This window comes from Hippopotamus amphibius, chromosome 14 (genome assembly GCF_030028045.1).
Source record: "Hippopotamus amphibius kiboko isolate mHipAmp2 chromosome 14, mHipAmp2.hap2, whole genome shotgun sequence".
NCBI classification, from domain to species: Eukaryota; Metazoa; Chordata; class Mammalia; order Artiodactyla; family Hippopotamidae; genus Hippopotamus; species Hippopotamus amphibius.
In genome coordinates, this window is record NC_080199.1 from 69189523 (window position 1) to 69209078 (window position 19556).

The 19556-nt window shown below is 34.9% G+C and overlaps 1 protein-coding gene across 4 annotated transcripts in view; it reads right to left on the reverse strand.

The window, feature by feature from the left end:
- The window catches only part of NBEA (neurobeachin), a 625442-nt gene that overhangs the window by 277594 nt on the left and 328292 nt on the right, over positions 1-19556 (reverse strand). For all 4 annotated transcript variants that reach the window (XM_057707391.1, XM_057707390.1, XM_057707389.1 and 1 more), the window contains 2 exons: positions 14086-14194; positions 10552-10718 (listed from right to left, as the gene is read on the reverse strand). In XM_057707391.1, coding sequence (XP_057563374.1) covers positions 10552-10718; positions 14086-14194 — 276 coding nt within the window. The remainder of the gene's footprint in view (positions 1-10551; positions 10719-14085; positions 14195-19556) is intronic.

Consider the following 19556-nt stretch of genomic DNA (forward strand, 5'->3'; position numbering starts at 1 on the left):
GAGATAATCTGAGTTGTTATTTATTTAACTTTTAAATAGTAAATAAATAATATCGGATTGTAATTCTCTATATTAAAAATGTAATACAGATTGTTAAATATTAGAATTTACAGGTCTAGAATCATGTATAAATATGGGCCTTTATTTTAAGTTTTAAAAAATTTATTAATTTACGTTCAGTAAAATTCAGTCTTTCGGGTGTACAGTTCTATAAATCTTGACAAAGGCATAGAGTGTGAAACCACTACCACAATCAAGATACAGAACAGTTCAATCATCCCCGCAAAGCTCCCTCATGTTGGCCCTTTCTAGTCAAATCCTCCCCCTGCCGTCAACCCCTAGAAATCACCAATGTGTTTTATTTGCCAAGGTTTGGCTCTTTCCAGAATGTCATATAAATGGAATTATACAATGTGTTCAGGCTTCTTTTATTCAGCAGAATGCATCTGAGATGCACTTAGAGTGCTGCATTATCAACAGTCCATTTCTTATCATTGCTGAGTAGTATTCCAGTGCATGGATGTGCCACGGTTTCTCATCCATTCACCAGGCGAAGAACGCCTGTGGTTTTCAATTGTTGGCAATTATTAATAAAGCTGCTATAAACATTCATGTACATGTTTCTGTGTGAATGAAAACCTTCATTTCTCTTGCGATAAACACTTAGGAGTAGAAGGATCGCTATGTTGTCTGGTAAGTGCATGTTTAACCGCCAAACAGCTTTCCAAAGAGGCTAGACCTTTTGTATCTCCACCAACAATGTACGAGAGTTTCAGCTACTTCACATCTTTGCCAGCTCTTCCATAACCAGGTTTTTGTTTTGTTTTAGTTGTATTCATTCTAATGGTAGTAGTAGATGATTGTTGTTTTAATTTTAATTTTAATTTCCTTGATAGCTAGGGATATTGAGTATCTTTTCATGTGTTTATTTGCCAACTGTATATTGTCTGTGGTGAAGTGTCTGTTCAAATATTTGCTTGCTTTTTTATTGCAATGTCTGTATACTTATTGAGTTTTGAAAGTTTTTTATACATACATATATACCTATATATGTGTGTGTGCACATATATGTAAATATATGTAAGCCTTTTGTATACATTTATAACTATATAAATATATATATACTTATACTTGTACACTTTTATAAGTCCTTTGTAAGGTATGTGACTTGCAAATATTTTTTCCAGTTTGTGAATTTTTTTTTATTTCAGATATTACATTAAAAAATTTTTATTTTTACTTATTTTTTATTCAGATATTACATTTTTCATTTTCATTTGGTTCTTTTTTATACTTCCTGTTATTCTGCTAAGATCTTCTATCATTTCATTCATTTAAAGAATATTTACCTTTACTTCATGGAAGATGGTCATAACAGCTGCTTTTAAATATTTATCTGATAGCTCCAACCTCTGGGAATTTGAACTGGTATCTGTTAACTGTCTTTCCTTAAGAAACGTTAAGACTTTCCAGGTTCTTTGCATATTAAATAATTTTGAATTACATCCTGCTAATCTCCTATGGATATCCTCTATTTGTCTGTTTTTGTTTTACCAGTCAATCAACCCTCTGAGGTTCAGACTGCAAGTTATATCTTGACCTCTGTGGGTAGGAGTTGCAGTGTCAATTCAGTTTGGGTCTTGAACTTGTAAAATGTTAAGAATATTTTCTAAAACCTCAGAGTTTTGAGTATTATCCCTGTTTAAGAAGTTCTCTTTCATTATTCCAATTGCTAATTTTTACAATTAATACAATAACTAGTAATTAATTTCATCACTGGAATGACCATGGGCTTTAGGGTTAGAGAGATCTAGATTCAAATCCTGTCTCTACTATTTAGCTATGTAACACTGGGAAAGCTATTCAACCTCTCTTTGAGACTCACATTTCTTATCTGCAAAATGGGAAAAATAATATCTACCTTACAGTGTTGTTAGAATGAAAATAAGGCATTAGAAGTATCAACAAAGTTACTGCCAATACATAGCTGCACTCAATAAATGTGAGTTTCTAGCAACATCCTATCAGAAAACAAAATCTCAATAGCAATGCTTATATGAAAATGCACACTAAAAATTGGGACTGTGTGTGTGCACATGTATGTCGTATATTTTTTTACTCAAGGGCCTAACACATCTCTCTCTCTCTTTTTTTAATCTTTTTGACCAAGCCGCATGGCATGAGGAATGTTAGCTCCCGACCAGAAATCGAAACCGTGCCCCCTTGAATGCAAGTGTGGAGTCTTAACCACTGGATCACCCGGGAAGTCCTGACAATCTCTTGATTTTAATTTAACTTGTTATGGCTTATGAAGCTTTCCTTCTTTCCAGTTTTATTGATATATAATTTACAAACAGCACTGTATACAATCAAGGTGTACAGCATAATTATTTGACTTATATTATAAAATGGTTAACACAATAAGTTAACATCCATCATCTCAGATAGATCCAAAAAAAAAAACCAAAAAAAAGAAAAGAAAATGGAAAAAAAAGATTTTCTTTTCCTTGTGACAAGAGCTCATTGGATTTATTCTCTTAACTGTCCCATATACCATATAGCAGTGTTAACTATAGTCATATATTGCATGTTACATTCCTAGTACTTATTTATCGTATAACTGGAAGTTTGTACTTTTTTGACTGCCTTTATCCAGTTCCCTCTGCCCTCAAACCCCATCTCTGGTAACCACAAGTCTGATCTCTTTCTCTATGAATCTGGTTTTTTCTTTTTCTTCTGGGCCTACATACAAATGAGAACAACCAGTATTTGTGTTTCTCTGTCTGACTTATTTCACTCAGCATAATATTAGGTCCATCCACATTGTTGCAAATGGCAGGATTTCCTTGTTCTCTAATGTCTGAATAATATTCCATTGCATATATGTATACCACAACTTCTTTGTCCATTCATCCATTGATGGACACTTAGGCTGTTTCTATGTCTTGGCAATTGTAAATAGTACTGCTATGAACATGGGAGTGCAAATATCTCTTTGACATAGTATTTTTGTTTCCTCCAGATATATTCCCAGAAGTGAAATTGCTGGATCATATGATAGTTCTATTTTTAATTTTTTGAGGAATCTCCATAGTGTTTTCCATAGTGGCTGCACCAATTTACATTGCCACCAGCACTGCACAAGGTTTCTCTTTTCTCCTGTCCTCTCCAGCATTTATCATCTCCTGTCTTTTTGATGACAGCCTTTCAGACAGTCATGAAGTGATATCTCATTGTGGTTCTGATTTGCATTTCCCTAACGATTAGTGATGCTGAGCACATTTTCATGCACCTGTTAACCATTTGTATATCTTCTTTAGAAAAATGTCTATTCAGGTCCTTTGCCCATTTTAAAATTTGCATTACATAGTTTAAGAAATAGGAAACATGATGCAAAAAGATAAAATAAATAAGGAAAAACTGTAAATACTAAGTATTATGTAACAATTAATTCTTGAATATGCATTTTAAAAAAGCTATCAAATTCTAGTTTTTCCTCAGAGAAGATATAAAATCAATAGCATTATATTAAGTCAGAAACTAAACTAGAGTCAGCAGCATCACTGAGTCAAAAGATAAAACTAAAAGGAATTATATGTTAAAATTAAACATTTTTTGTATAACAGGAAGTAGAATGTTGTAGAGATGAAATTCCTTCAGATTTAACATACAGTTAAGAACAAGGACGTAAATATAAGTACTATTCAATCCCTCCACTTAGGAAGCTACAAGTCTATTCGAAGAGACAGGCACGTTCACATAGCTATAAAACATTAAGTGATATATCATAGCTAATTGCAATACAGATATTAACAACAAAATATGAGAAAGCAGGCTTAGGAAAGATAGAGAACCCAGGAAACGCTACAGAAGGGGTGACAGGTGAACTCAGCTATAAACAGGGTGACCGTACTTTTCTATTTCTTGCAGTACATGTCTTCATAAAGCAGCCAGACAAATCTTTTTAAACATAAATCAGATCATGTTACTCTTCTGCTCAAAACCTTTCACTGCTTTTCCTGTCACTTAGGATGAAGTCACAAATCCTTAACATGATCTACAAGACTTTAAATCATCTGGCTCATATGTTACTCTCCAGCCTCATCTCAAGCCACTATCGCCATTGCTCACTAAGCTCCAGACATAGTAGCCCCCTTTTTGTTCATTTTATTATTTCTACTTTCTGAGTCTTTGTAATGTTTCTCTCCTTAATGTTCTATACCCCATCCTTTGCTGATGATCGCCTTCTCATTCCTTCAGAACTGAGCTTAAACCAACCTTCTTCAAAAAAAGTCTTCCCTGAAGCCCTAATCTAAAATAAAGATCCTCTGCTATACTCTCTTTCAGAGTACCCTACAGTTTTCTTTCCTAGCATTTGCAAAAATTTGTTATTAACATCTTTTATTTCTGTAATTATTTGTTTAATATCAGCCCCTTCTACTATACTATAATTTAATTATGTGAGGGCAGAGAACAAGTCTGTTTTGCTCACCACTATGCTAGCACAAATAGAGTTATCTGCTCATTAAATGAATAAAATAAATAAATTATAACTGTATATTGCAAGTCAGAGTTAACTAAGTGGTAGGGGAAATTACTTTAAAAGACTCATTGGAAGGAGAAGAACAAAGCTGGAGGACTAATGCTACTTGACTTCAAGAGCTATTATAAAGCTACAGTAACCAGGACAATGTGGCATGGGTGAAAGAATAGACAAATAGGTCAATGGAACAGAATAGAGAGCCCAGAAATAGACTCCTATAAATATGGTCAATTGATCTTTGACAAAGGAGCGAAGGCAATACAACGGAGCAAAGATAGTCTTTTTAACAAATGGTTTTGGAACAACTGGACAGCCACATGCAAAAAATAAATCTAGACACAGACATTACATTCTTCACAGAAATTAACTAAGAATGAATCACAGAGCTAAATGTAAAATGCAAAACTATAAAACTCCTAGCAATAACATAGGAGAAAATCTAGATGACCTAGTATGGTGGTGAACTTTTAGATACAAACACTGAAGATATTATCCATGAAAGAAATAATAGACAAGCTGGACTTCATTAAAATTAAAAGCTTCTGCTGTACAAAAGACACTGTAAAGAGAATGAAAAGACAAGTCACAGCTTGGGAGAAAATATGTGCAAAAGACACATGACAGGGACTTCCCTGGTGGTCCAGTGGTAAAGAATCAGCCTTCCAATGCAGGGCACGTGGGTTCAATCCCCGGTTGGGGACCTAAGATCCCACATGCCGCAGGGCAACTAAGCCCACGCGCCACAACTAGTGAGCTTGCATACCCCAACAGAGAGCCTGCATGCTGCAAACTACAAAGCCCACATGCCCTGGAGCCTGTGCACCACAACTAGAGAGAGAAAATCCCAGATGCTGCAACTAGGGAGAAGCCCTTGCACCACAACAAAGACCTGACACAGCCAAAAAAAAAAGGACATGACATAAAGGACTATTAAAGAAAACAAAACTCAACAATAAGAAAACAACAAATTTGGTTAAAAAGTGAACCAAAGATCTTAATAGACACCTCACCAAAGAAGATACACAAATGAAAAGTAAGCATAAGAAAATATGTTCCACATGATGGGAAATGTAAATTAAAACAATTAGATACCACTACACACCTATGAGAATGGCCAAAATCTGCAACCCCAATAACAGCAAATGCTGGTGAGGATGTGGAAAAACAGGAACTCTCATTCCTTGCTGGTGGGAATGCAAAACCTTACAGCCACCCTGAAGACAATTTGGTGGTTTCTCACAAAATAAACATACTCTTATCATATAAGCCAGCAGCTGTTCTTGATATCTACTCAAAGGAGCTGAAAACTTATGTCCACACAAAAACCTGCATATGGATGTTTACAGCAGCTTTGTTCATTACTGCCAAAATGTGGAAACAACCAAGATGCCCTTTAGTAGGTGAATGAGTAAATAAACGGTGATACATCCAGACAGTGACATATTATGCAGCACTAAAAGAAATGAGCTATCAAACCATGAAAAGACTGCACATGACTACATGAAAGAAGCTAATCTAGAAAGGATACATACTATATGATCCCAATTATATGACATGCTGGCAAAGCTAAAACTATGAAGACAATAAAAATATTAGTGGTTGCCAGGCGTAGGGTGAGGGGAAAGATGAACAGGCAGAGCACAGAGGAGTTTTAGGGCAGTGAAAATACTCTGTATGATATTATAATGATGGATATATGTCATCACACATTTGTCTAAATCCATAGAATATACAACACCAAGGTAGACTATGAATTCTGGGTGATTATGCTGTGTCCATATAGGTTCATCCTTGCTAAAAAGTGTACCATTGTGGTGGGAGACAATGATAAGGGGCGAGACTCTGCATGTGTGAGGGAGGAAGTATACAGGAAATCTCTGTACCTTTTTCTCAATTTTTTTAAATCCTAAAACTACTCAAAAAATAAAGTCTTAAAAAAAGGCTCTTTGGAAAGAGCTGATGTACATAAAAAGAAAAGAGACTAACAAATAGGAGACATCTACTATGTGTCATACGCTGTGCTAAGCATTTTCCACATAACATTTGATTTTACCATTAAAATAACCCAATGAAGTAGAAACAGGAAGTTCATCCCATTTTCTAGATGAGCTTGAGCTGTCATTTCATGCAGGAATAAGTACGTTTTGTCTATACTATTCAATATTTTAGTACTATCTTTTAAATGAAAATTATTTCATTTAAAATACAAAAGTGTCCCAGACAATAGACTAAGTTGTTTTTCCATTCCATTATCAGTAGCATCACTGTATTAAAGGGTATATACCAAGCATTCATTTATTAATTTATTCAACAAACATTTTTTTAGCACCATCTGTGCATCAGGCATTATTCTAGGTGCTTGGGATACCACTGTGGACAAAAGAGATAAAAAACCCTTCCATTACAGAGCTTGCATTCTAGTGGGAAACAAAACAATACAACTCATAAATAAGTAAAATATATGATATGTGAGTAACAAAATTTTGAAAGAGGAAAAATAAAGCAGAGAAATGTAGTTTAAAATATTTGGGGGAAGAAGTAGAATTTCAGACAGGGCAGCTACAAAAGGCTTTTCTGAGAAAGTACATGTGAATTAAAGCTGGAAGAAAGCGGGAGAGCTGGCCGTATGGGGTTTTTGGAAGAAAGCATTTGAAGCCGAGCAAGCATATCCTGCAAGCTTGAAGAACAGCAAGAAGCCACAGCGACTGGAACAAAAAGTGCAAGGAGAAGAGTAGTAGGAGAAGGAGGTCAAAGAGCTAACGAAGGCCAGATCGTGTTCCTTCTCTGCCCATGGCTCACTTCACTGCAGCCATACTGGCCTCTGCCTATGTTATCAACAGGCCAAGCACTTTCTTCTTTCGCATGCTGTTCTCTCTGCTTAAAACGCTCAGATAGTTCTTTGCTCAAATGGTTCCTCATCAGAATGGACTTCTCCGACCATTCTATATTTCTTTGTCCTTGTAGGTTTTTCTTTCATTGACATGGGAAGCCTCTGGAGCAGCCCTGTCCAATAGAATTTTGTGCAGTGATAGAAATGTTCTGTGCCGTCTAATACAGTAACCATGAGCCACGTGCAGATACTGAGTACTTGAATGAGGTTAGTGCAGCTATAGCACTAAATTTTTAATTAAATTTAATTTTTCATTAACTAAATTTGAATAGCCACATGCGACTAATGGTTACCTTCCTGCACCGTGTAACTCTGGAAGTTCCTGAGTAGAGGAGCAAAGGGTTCTACATTTTAATAAGAATCATCCACACTGCTATGCTGAGAATGGACTTTAGGACGACAAGGGCAGAAGCCAGAAGACTACTGAAAATAATGCTGCAATAAGTCAAGTGAGAAACGATGGTGCCTTGGATCAAGGCGATATCAGAGATAATGGTGAAAAGCAGTCAAATGCTGGATTTTTTTTTTTTTTTTAATGGCAGAATCAATAAGATTTGCTGAAGGGCTCAACATGGGATGTGTGAAGAGCAGTTAAGGATAAGAGCAACATTTATGGCCTGGCAACTGCAAGACTGGAGTTCCTCACGTCTAAGAAGGAGATGACTGTAAGAGGAACTGGTTTGGGAGAAAATCTCAGGAGCTTAGCTCTGTCATTGTAAGTGTGAGATGGCAATTAGATATCCTGAGTGGTAGATACCAAGTAGGAAGATATAAATGTCTGAAGACAAGGCAGAGATCTAGAGAATTTGGGAGTTATTGACATACTGATATTTTTTAAGCCATGAGCCTAGATAAAATTGCCTGGACAGTGAATACGACAAAAAGGAGAAGTGGTCCAGCAACTGAGCCTTATTAATCAATCGAATACTAAGGAAGATTAGAGAGAACAAGTGTACCCTTAAAGATTTAGAGTTCAGTGTCCCAGTTAGGAAAGGATGATAATAGAAAGACTGTGTGTTTTTCAGTTAATCAGCACTGGCAATTAATGTGCAGGAAAGGACAAAAGACACCTGTTCTTCTGAGGGGTCCTACTGCCAGTCTTCCCATCTAACTAATGAGTTATCATAAAGGGTAAGCTGAGCAGAGGATACATTTGACACGTTACCACATGATTGTCACTATCGAAGTCTCTCTCCTTTAGCTGTATTTTAATTACCTGCTGAAATATTAAAACCAAACCACACACAGCTTTATACATTTAAGGCAATATCATTATTATACCAGTTGAATTATTAGCAATATAATGTTACAGTCCTCACTATATATAACTGAGTAGATAAATCCAATTCGGGTGACACAAAAAGAGAGACAAGGTCTACAGCTAGGGCAAAATGCTCGTGTTATTGTACTGTCTTATGCTTAAATTTTGTGTCAACTTGGCTAGGCTATGGTGCTCAGCTGTTTCATCAAATAGTCTAGATGTTGCTGTGAAGATATTTTGTAGATGTGATTAACGTCTATAATCAGTTGACTTTAAGTAAAGGATGTTATTCTCAATAAATGTGGGTGGGGCTCATCTAATCAGTTGAAGGTCTTAAGAGAAAAGACTGAGGCTTCTTGGAGAAGAACGATTTCTGCCCCAAGAAAGAAATCCTGCCTATGCTTCCAGCCTGCCAGCCCTCTCTACGGATTTCAGACTTGCTAGGTCCCACAAGCATGTGAGCCAATTCTTTAAAATTAATCTATATCTATACATCTATACCTGCATCCTTACTCACATCTATATCTATGTCTACATCTTACCTATATATTACACATATCCTGTTGGTTCTTTACTGTTTCTCTGGAGAACCCTGACTGACACACTCTGCTTCTATTTGTACAAGTTGTGTGATACTATTTAAGTTTCACTTAACCTCTGAAATCTTCAATTTCTTCACTGTAGTAAGAAAAAAAAAATTCAGTATCAAACTTAACAGAGCTGTTCTGAATGTTAAACAAAATAACCTATGTAACGTTCTTAGTGTGGTACCTGGCAAACAATAAATATTTAATAAATGGTAGATGTGGTGGAATTGCTATTATTATAAAAAACAAATATCAAGTGTTAACTATTTTTAAGGACACTGTTATAATATTACTTTAAATTCAAATAATAAAGTTTTCTTAAATGTGTCTTACACTTGAGACCCCAGGACAGTTTGTCAAATAATATCCTGGTCATATTCTAGATGTTCTTCCCTAACTAACAGAATCACTTCTACCAGAATTTTTCTTAGTGTCCTGTCCACATTTAACCAACTCCTAAATTCTGCGAGACAGAGATTTAATAAAAACATTCAATGAAATAAGATAAAATGAAGATATATAAATGAAGAACATTAGCAATCTAAATATAGTGACCTGCTTTACTACTATTTTTCCAGAAAACACTGCAGAGGACAACAAAACAAAACAATTTTATGCCCACAAAACTTTAGGAAGAAAAATACTTGTAATGCAAAAACAACCAATTTTGGTTTTATTTGTACTATAAAATCATAAATACCCTAATTTGAGATGAAAACCCTTCCTAAGAAAGACTGAATAGAGAAATATAGAAGAAAAAATTTTTAAATTTTCTTTAGATTTAGAATTTAGAATTTAAATTTAGAATTTAAATTAAATTAAATTAAATTCTAAAATTTAGAATTTAAAAATTCTCCATAGTGAATGCTTATATTATTACTTGTGCATAAGAAAAATTAAGTGATATAAATTTAATAATTTGAAGAGTTGACTCTGACAGAGTATAAACAAGCCACTTCTTATAACTAACACCCATGTTATATATGAGAGATGGTAGTCTAAAATACTTGCTTAAACAAATTTTGTATTATGTTACAAATTATTGTAAATTAGAAATAACTTCCATTAGATGACTTGTAAAAGCTTAGATTTTCTTTTAAACCATTCTAGAGAGTCATTACTAAAGATTTCAGGGAAAAAAATTAAGCAATTTTTTATACTTTAAAAATCACATTTTCTAAGTAATTTATAAGCTTATAATTATTTTTTACTTGTAACGATTACAATTAACCTATGAGTTACTATTTACTTCCAGTTTTTTATAACTCACCTATGAGAAACTGCTCCCCAAGCACCATGCTTATTTGTGAGAATGTTAAGGATCTTCTGTTTCAGCTGATTTGCTGTCACGTGGTCCCGATGTTTCGCAGCACTAATGAGGTGGTCACACATCTTTTCTTCCTCTCTTCTATCAGCAGCGTATTGGGCACACTGCGACTACAAAGAAATACAAACAGTGCATGATGATAAACCTCTACCGTGCATAAGAAAGAAAGCATATCTAACCTTGAGTTAAAGGGTAATAATTATCAATTCAATTTTAAAAACTCAGATAATGTAATCTTTCGAAAGTTTATTCTAAAATATATACATATATATACACATATAGATATATAAAGTCACCTTTCAAATTGGTAAAAATGTGTTCTGTTTATACATAAAATATATGTAAAGTTATTTAAATGTTATTAAGTAATATAATTGAATAATTAATGACTTTTAACATTCCTTCCAATTTTGAAATTCTCACTTAACGTATGCCCCAAATAAGCATTTTAGAAACTGAATGGTTTATTAAAAATGTAAACCTACTTATTATTTTAACCTATATAGTATATATCTCACTTAAAACAAGTTATGTTCTTGATAAGTATATATAGATCAAAAACTTGCCACATAATATACAGTGTTCCATTTTATAAATGGAAATGTGGTATAGAAGAAAAAGCAACAGTTTAGGAATTTAGATCTGGATTTAATTTCATACTTTACACAAATTCTATTCTTATCATTGTATTCAGTTTTATATTTGTAAGGGCTAAAACAAGGTTTACTTCACAGAGTCTCCTAGCTCTAGAATTTAATGTATCCAAAATTTCTCATAACTACTATCGTAATCTTATCTTCCCTAATAATCAGTTGTCCTGTCAGCTATGTGGATTCAAATTCACTGGTATTAGCAACACAAGCAGTCAATCTCATTATATATCAAAAAGGCTCAATATGAACACGAACATGAAGGTGAACATCTCTCTAATCATAAGTTTTTTTTGTATAATAATTTTTGTTTAGGATAGAGTGACTGCAAATTTTAATATTATCAAGTATGTAATATGAGTCATATAACTACCAAAAAAAGTTTTGTACATCTAAAAGGTACACATAATGAGTTCACATTCATCATTATAAAGTAAAAATCTTTCGTGGAGGCTATCTGAACATACTCCTTTCAACTATCAATTGATACGGACTAACACCACAAGTCATCTCTCCCAGAGAAATAACCCTACAGTAACCTAAGAAGGATTAATTCATTTTCCAATTTATCTCTTTGTACAGGGAATCACCAATTAGTACAATGATCTGCCTCCATAACGAGGTTAATATTTCATTAGCTCATTGGAGAGTAAAATTAAATTTTCATTTTTCTTCCTTAACAATTACAGTGGTTAACCAGAAAAACTTAACTGTGAAGTACCCATCTCAAATTAAATACAGTTTTTCTTTTAATTAAAGGCTTACATTAGAGAGAAATTCCTCAAAAAGTCCTAGTATAAAATGTTATGACTTTTATAAAATCTTTTACAACTTAAAACTGATATACGTTTGATAAGCCACACTTGTACACACATACAAACAATCAATGCATTTACTAATAAAGCTTTAGCCTAAAAAGAACAAATAGAAACATTTGGGTTAAAAAACAATGCACATTCGTTAAGTAACAATAATACTCTCGAAATTAGGTTTACGTTAGCATTTTATGTGTATGCTATCTAAAAACACTGAGTCTCCACATCCACTTCATAGCCTCTATACCTCCCTTAGCCGTGCATCCTCAACAGAAGTGATCTCATTCATCCCCAAGGGGGTAAAAACTGGTATTAATGGTGTGTGAAAAAAAAACTTACTCTTTTAATGTATAAAGCACAGATGTATATAAAGTACACGGACAGATATGCAGCATATTGATGATAATAAAATAAATCAAGGTTGTGGCCGATTAAGATGACAGCTACTCAAAAGTGTTCCTTGGCGGGGGGTGGGAGGGGTGCAATAAAGAAAAGCGGTTGAGAAACACCACCTTTAGCTTAATATCACCTTGGTTAAATATATGTTAGAGCTTGTAACTAATATCCAGCTGCTTGAAAATCTATTTTAAATGCTTTCACATGACAAATATTGGTCTGCTTATATCCCCACAAAATATCTTGATTTTCCTATGAGAAATATGATCGACTCAAAACTGATTCTGTAGGGAATTCAGTTAATATTCTAAACTTTATTTACTAACAGAAGTCAAAAGTTAATTGAATGTTCTTATTTTGTCAGAGTTCTGACACATCTTATACCTAAACATATTATTCAAAGAACAGATAACAACAATCTTTTCTTGTCATCCAGATTATAGCACGATACCCAGTGTTATAAATATCTGATGTTATTTATGGTTGAAGCAATACAAAACTTCATTTTGACAAACACTTAACTGTCAATGTACTTCTATCAGAGTTTAAAATATTTGTTTGTTTTTGCAAAATAAGGTTGTGTAATCCCATATGATAAGTGTGTGCTGTCTCATCTGATAAATGAAGCGGATGTTATGTGTATCAAAGCAACAACAGCTATTTCTCTGTCTCGTGCTTTTCAGCTAGGTAGGTCAGAGATCGCTAGACCTAGGACAACAACTTGCGTGGCTAAAAAAGCTGCTTTACTGAGAAAGAAACCTCATCAAAACTGAAAATGTGGGCTCTGGCTTCCAGCCACACCACACTTGTGCGCATGTTCTATCAGGAGAATAAATTGGTGGAGTTATTTATTATTTTCAAGGCCACTGAAGTCCAAGCACCAGGTCACCTAAATATTTCTGAAACCAATTTTATTGAATTAGGGCAACACAAATAATGTCAAATAATTATTGACATGCTAGAAGTATAAGAATAATATTGTTAATTTAAAAAAACTTAGTCTGTAATATATAGTACTTGAACATCCTTTAGCTTTTGCATATAAAATAGAAATGATAGCTAATTTGTTCTCTACTCAAATGATAGTTAATTGTACTTATGAGGATTTTTCAACTATTATATTTCCATGTATATACAGATCTACATTTATATCATATATAATAGCACTGCTTCATTTGTCAATAAAATATCAATTATAAAAATAAAATATGAATTAAAATAATCTTTGGCTACTCTAAACATAGATACATTATTAAATAATAAATTACTAAATGGTAAAACTGTTTCTTCATATAACCACTGTTACACCCATATCTAATGGTGTGTAAACTATGCTTAAAAATTACTAAAGGAATTGCATTGTAAAACTGTATTTGCTTTTAACGATAAGTCAGAACCATTTCAGTCTACCAAGTGGTTAGGCAGGAGGGGGTCTTTTCATTTTGCAAATGAGGTAAGAATAAACAAGCGCTCTGTGTTTTGACATTTACTAAAGTTTTTAAAAACAACTGAAATGCCTTCAGTGAAATGTTTCTCTTAAAAAAAACTTATGTAAAGTTACCATTGGTGACAACTGACTTATAATAGAAAAGCAGAATTCACTCCCCAAACCTTACCTCGAACTCTGCATGTTTATGTACATCCTCAGCTCTCTGTCTGTTCAAAATAAACTCAGCTTCATTTGCAACACGAACTATATGGTCCTTCATAGCATGGCATAGCAATCTGAAAAGAAAAATACCTTTGGAATTATTATTCTTAATAGCTTTGTTTAATGCAATTTGTTTTCAATAACAAATTTCAGTATTGCAAATATTAACTATGCATAAATTTTAGATAAGGCTAAATCATACAATTAAAAATATGCTGTTAAATTGTTACAGTAATGCCTCAAATACAGTGTGTCTTGTGAACAAATGATTCAGTTAATTCAATAAAGTAATTTAATGCAATAAAAACCAAGGATTTTTGACACTTTTAAAATGGTTAAAATAACAGAATCCACTGTCATGGAAGTAAATTTTCACACAGAAGCTGGGTGACCATATGGTAGGAAATTTATAGATTGGATTCTTTAATTAATACAGACAACAGGATTAAATGACATCTAAAATTCACTTAAATGCTAAGATTCTTAATTTTAAGATGAAACTACCTTGAAATGAGTTCTGAGCAGCACTGAATTCAAGATAGTTCTCAGTAGAAATCTTTTCAAAATCCATGTGTGTTCTGACAGATTTTGTTACTCTATGATGAGATTCAGGTTAAATTATGACTGTCACTCTAGGACCAATGGGAACTTCCTGATAGCATGATGGAGGCACCACTAAAATCTTGCACAGCAGCAGGACAGGTGGAGAGATCACTTGGAAACATGTAGCAGTAGCTCTCCAATCACATAAGAGGGACAAAGGCACATTCCAATGGGAATATGGTCTAGTTTTCAGCACAAAAGTTAACGACAACATAAATTATTCAAAGAACACAACAGTTACGGGAATCTGCTAGAAATCACAATACTTGGGAAAGAAGGCTCAAACTCCTCTGTAAGTAATGTCAGAGGGCAATCAATCATACAGATAGTCTTAAAGTTAACCACTGAGGGAGCTGGAAAAATAAAAGTTAAAGAAAGGCTAAACTCCAAATAGTAACTTTCGATGACATCATTGGTCTGTATTTTACAGATAGTCTTCAAAAGAGAAAAGAGATGTGAGAGATCAGAGTATTTCGTTCAATGGCTTTGTCTAGTGCATGAAGGATGAAGAAAGCCAGAAAGAAATCTAATATGTGCAAATTACTGCAGATTACAACATTTAAATAGATTAACAGAAGACAGCAGGAAATGAGAGACTCAGGGTCTGGCTGGTTAATAAGTGCTGTTCGCAGAAGCAAAACATTGGATGGGCCAAGTCAAGAGGCATGGCGGCAGAGACAGGGGGACTCATAGCTCACATACACCAGCGAAACTGTATCAGTTGTCTGAAAGTCTGTCCTCCTAGCTCTGACATGTATGAGTGATACATCAACTAATGTATGATGGTTTACTTCTATGCATCTTCTTATTTGACTTCGTGTCATTCTGGGTGACCTCATTAGCCACCTGGGAAACCATTCACCACAGTAACTCACAATTCCCTGATATTTTCTTTTTTAAGCTCTTTATTGGAATAAAATTGCTTTACACTGTTGTGCCAGTTTTTACTGCACAACAAAGTGAATCAGCTGTATTTATACATATATCCCCGTATCCCCTCCCTCCCACCTTCCCTATCCCAGCCCCCTAAGTCATCATCCATCATGGAGTTGATCTCCCTGTGTTATGCAGCAGCTTCCCACTAGCTACCTATTTTACATTTGGTAGTGTATATACGTCAATGCTATTCTCTCACTTCGTCCTGGCTCCCCCACCCCCCATCCCCACTTGTGTCCTCAAATCCGTTCTCTACATCTGCATTTTTATTCTTGCCCTGTCACTGGGTCCTTCAGGATGATATTTTTAGATTCCATATATATGAATTAGCATACGGTATTTGTTTTTCTCTTTCTGGCTTACTTCGCTCTGTATGACAGACTCTAGGTTCATCTGCCTTACTACAAATAATTCAATTTTGTCATCAAAAATCTAGAAATAATAAATGCTGGAGAGGGTGTGGAGAAAAGGGAACCCTCCTGCACTGTTAGTGGGAATGTAAATTGGTACAGCCACTATGGAAAACAGCATGGAGGTTCCTTAAAAAACTAAAAATAGAACTACCATATGACCCAGCAATCCCACTCCTGGGCATACACCCTGAGAAAACCATAATCCAAAAAGAAACATGTACCACAATGTTCACTGCAGCACTATTTACAATAGCCAGGACATGGAAGCAGCCTAAATGCCCATCAACAGATGCATGGACAAAGAAGATGTGGCTCATATATACAATGGAATATTACTCAGCCATAAAAAGGAATGAAACTGAGTTATTTCCCTGACCTTTTAAAGAGGAACTAAAAATCCCTAAATCTAAGATTCCTTTAGAATCTTCAATTCTGTATCACTTCGGAATGCACTCTACTGGCCATAATCAGCTTCACTTCTTAAATCTTTAAGCCGCAACAATCTTCTGTGGTCACAATCTCCTATCCTAACTACTCCCTCTCCCCTTCACCGGTCCCTCCCTGGCCCCAGGCAAAAATAAGCTCTACTACCAACTTCTACTTCTTTGCTCCCTCTATTTTCTCTTAGTTCTTCATCCACTGCTCAGATTTATTTCCTTTCCCACCAACCTTGGATCCCCCCAGTCCATGCTTTAATCATTCTTTTGCCAGCACCTTCCCTCAATTCCTGATCTGCCTGCTGCAATTGCTCAGGAAATATGTAACTCTAGGTGAAGACGTGGGTCTCCCTCCTCAGTCTAACATCTGGACCTCTGAGGAAACTTGAGTTGACTTTTCTAAACCAAGTTCGTTAGTCTGTATTCTTTGTCATGCGTGGTCACTGAAGTCTCTGTTTCATGTTAGTGGCAGCTAATGATTAGACAGAGATTTCTTTAAATGCCCGAATCCAAAAAAATCTCCCAGACTTTCTTAAGGAGCTGTGTGTGTGTTTGGACTGCTCATGAATACTCAGCCAGGCAGGTTTCAACTCTACCTTTGCATTTACTTCCTGCTTCCATAGCGTCCCAGTGTCAGCAGAAGGTGAGAGTTTGGGGCCTTCTCAGGTCTTTCCAGAACATGAACACAATATTAGGCATGTGGAGGGCCCTTTAGATTTCCCGGAATATGTCAGAGCTTTTTAAAGCCCTTGTGTACATTTCATTGCCCAGCTGTTCCTCCCAAGCTTTTTGGTTTGTCTAGCATTTGCCTCAACTGTTATCTATCACCTCAGGCAGTGGTAACCTATGATATTAGCCTATAAATGCCTTCAACAAATGCTCTCAGGAGAGCAACTTTTTTTTTTTTTCCATTCTAGGCCAGTTCCAAGTTAGGCAAAATAAAACAAATCTTTTAAGCCATTCTTCCAGGGAGTTACCAGACAGATCAGAGCAAGTAAGTGATTTAAAATTCTTTGCTAATGAGGTCTACTATGCTCCCTCTGGTACAATGCTTATACTGTGTGCAGTTTTTTTAATGGCTTCCTTTGAACTGGGGAGCAAAGGCTGGGACTAGAGTAAGTTAAAATGTTGCAAAATTACTCCACCATCACACCCCCCCAATGATTTTTGAAAATATTTTTGTTGCATAGACAGTTATTGAGAATTAATTTTTTTTCAAACGCTGAAAGTATTATGTCACTTTCTTCCAGCTTTCTTTCTTGCTGTTATTCTAAGTTTTCCTTTTTGTAGATGATCAGTTCTTTCTTTCTGGGTGCTTCTATCTCTTTATTTTTGGCACTGTCCAGTTTCAATACTGTATATCTAGTACGGGTTTCTTTTTATTTATTCTACTTAAAGTATATTGTGACTTCTGTATCACTATAGTCTTACTTTTCGATCAATTTCTAAAAATTCACAGCCATCATCTTTTAAAATATTTCATCTCACCTACTCTTTTTTTTCCTTTTTCAATTCTGATGATTTGTAAATTAAACTTTCTTATTCTACCTCCATATCTCAACATCACTTTCATTTTTCATTTCTCTCTCTTCCTGCATTCTGGGTAAAAGTTTCAAAATATATGTTCCAAGTCACTGATTCCCTCCATCTTTGTCTAATCTGATAAATCATCAATACGTGGAGTTTTTTCCAAACTATATTTTTAAATTCTATAATTTTCAATTTTTCAAATCTTCCTGTTCATTTTGATGGTCTCTTTTTATTCATTCAATTTTGTGCTATTTTATTTGTTGTATTTCACAATTCTAATCTTGGTAGTCCTTGGGGATTTAAATTTTTTGGTTTTTTTCCTTGTTGATTTTCATATATTTAGTACTCTTTGTTATCTCATTTCTGGTCTTGATCAGTGGGAATCCAACAGACCTAACTTGGGTAAGTATTTGCTCTTATTTCGTTTGAGATCAAGGAGAGCCCACCAGAACCATGTCAGCCTCTCTTAAGGGTCTTGGCTTAGCATGAAAGTTTCAGGCTAGGTTCTGTACTTAATTCCTGGCTAAAGGTTCAAAATCCTAACAGCATTGCTGCTTTAGACATATGTCCCCAGGGCATTCCTACTTCTTCAGACACCAATTTACAGGGGGAGATGTGGCCCTGGAGAAACCTAAACCATGCCTAAACCATTTATAAGACCCATGTTGCCTCAAAGAGTATATCCTATGTAGGATATGAATATTCTGTAGCAGAAGACAACCTCAGATCACTGAGTGACCCATACAGCTTTATTCACTTTTCAGTCTGTTGAAATGTGATTTTAAGATCAACCTACATTAAATTAATCACCAGTCTTGTTAATTTTACCTCCATAATATATTTTTAATCCATTCATTACTTTAACATTGTTTTAATCCAAGCCTTAATCAACTCTCATCCAATTATGGTAGCCTCCTAATTTCTCTGCCTCCCTGAAATCTTCCATCCTTCTGATACATTTTTTGCTTTGCCATTAGTGTTATTTACACCTAAATTTCTTCAATGGCTACTTTTAATGGACAGGATCACAGTCAAACATTATACACAGATATCGGTCTACTTTTCTAACCTTATCTGCGGCCTCTTTAGCATATTTTTTTCTATGTTCTAGAAAAACCTTCCTCGTTCTTTTAATGGCTCCTGCTATTTCAGGATTTCTATATGTGCCATGTCTTCTTCCTGTAACCCTTGCCACTCCCGCCTCTCAAGACAACTAAGAGGCCTTCTCCCAATTCCTGAAATGTTCTAGGCATTATAATATTTATCACAGTGTATTATGTTTTTTTTTTTTCCCTCTCTTTTCCTTTTAACAAGTCTCTCTCTCCTAGAATGTGAAGTTCATTAAATGAGGTACAATCCCTATTCATCTTTGTATCCAACATGATTTATGTGGTACCTGTCATGAAATATGGCTCACCAATAACAGATGACTAAATGGGAAAATGACTGAATGAGTACATGAGAAGGTGATGTGGGAAGGAGGGGCAAAGAAGAAATAGAATTTTAATGATAAGGTA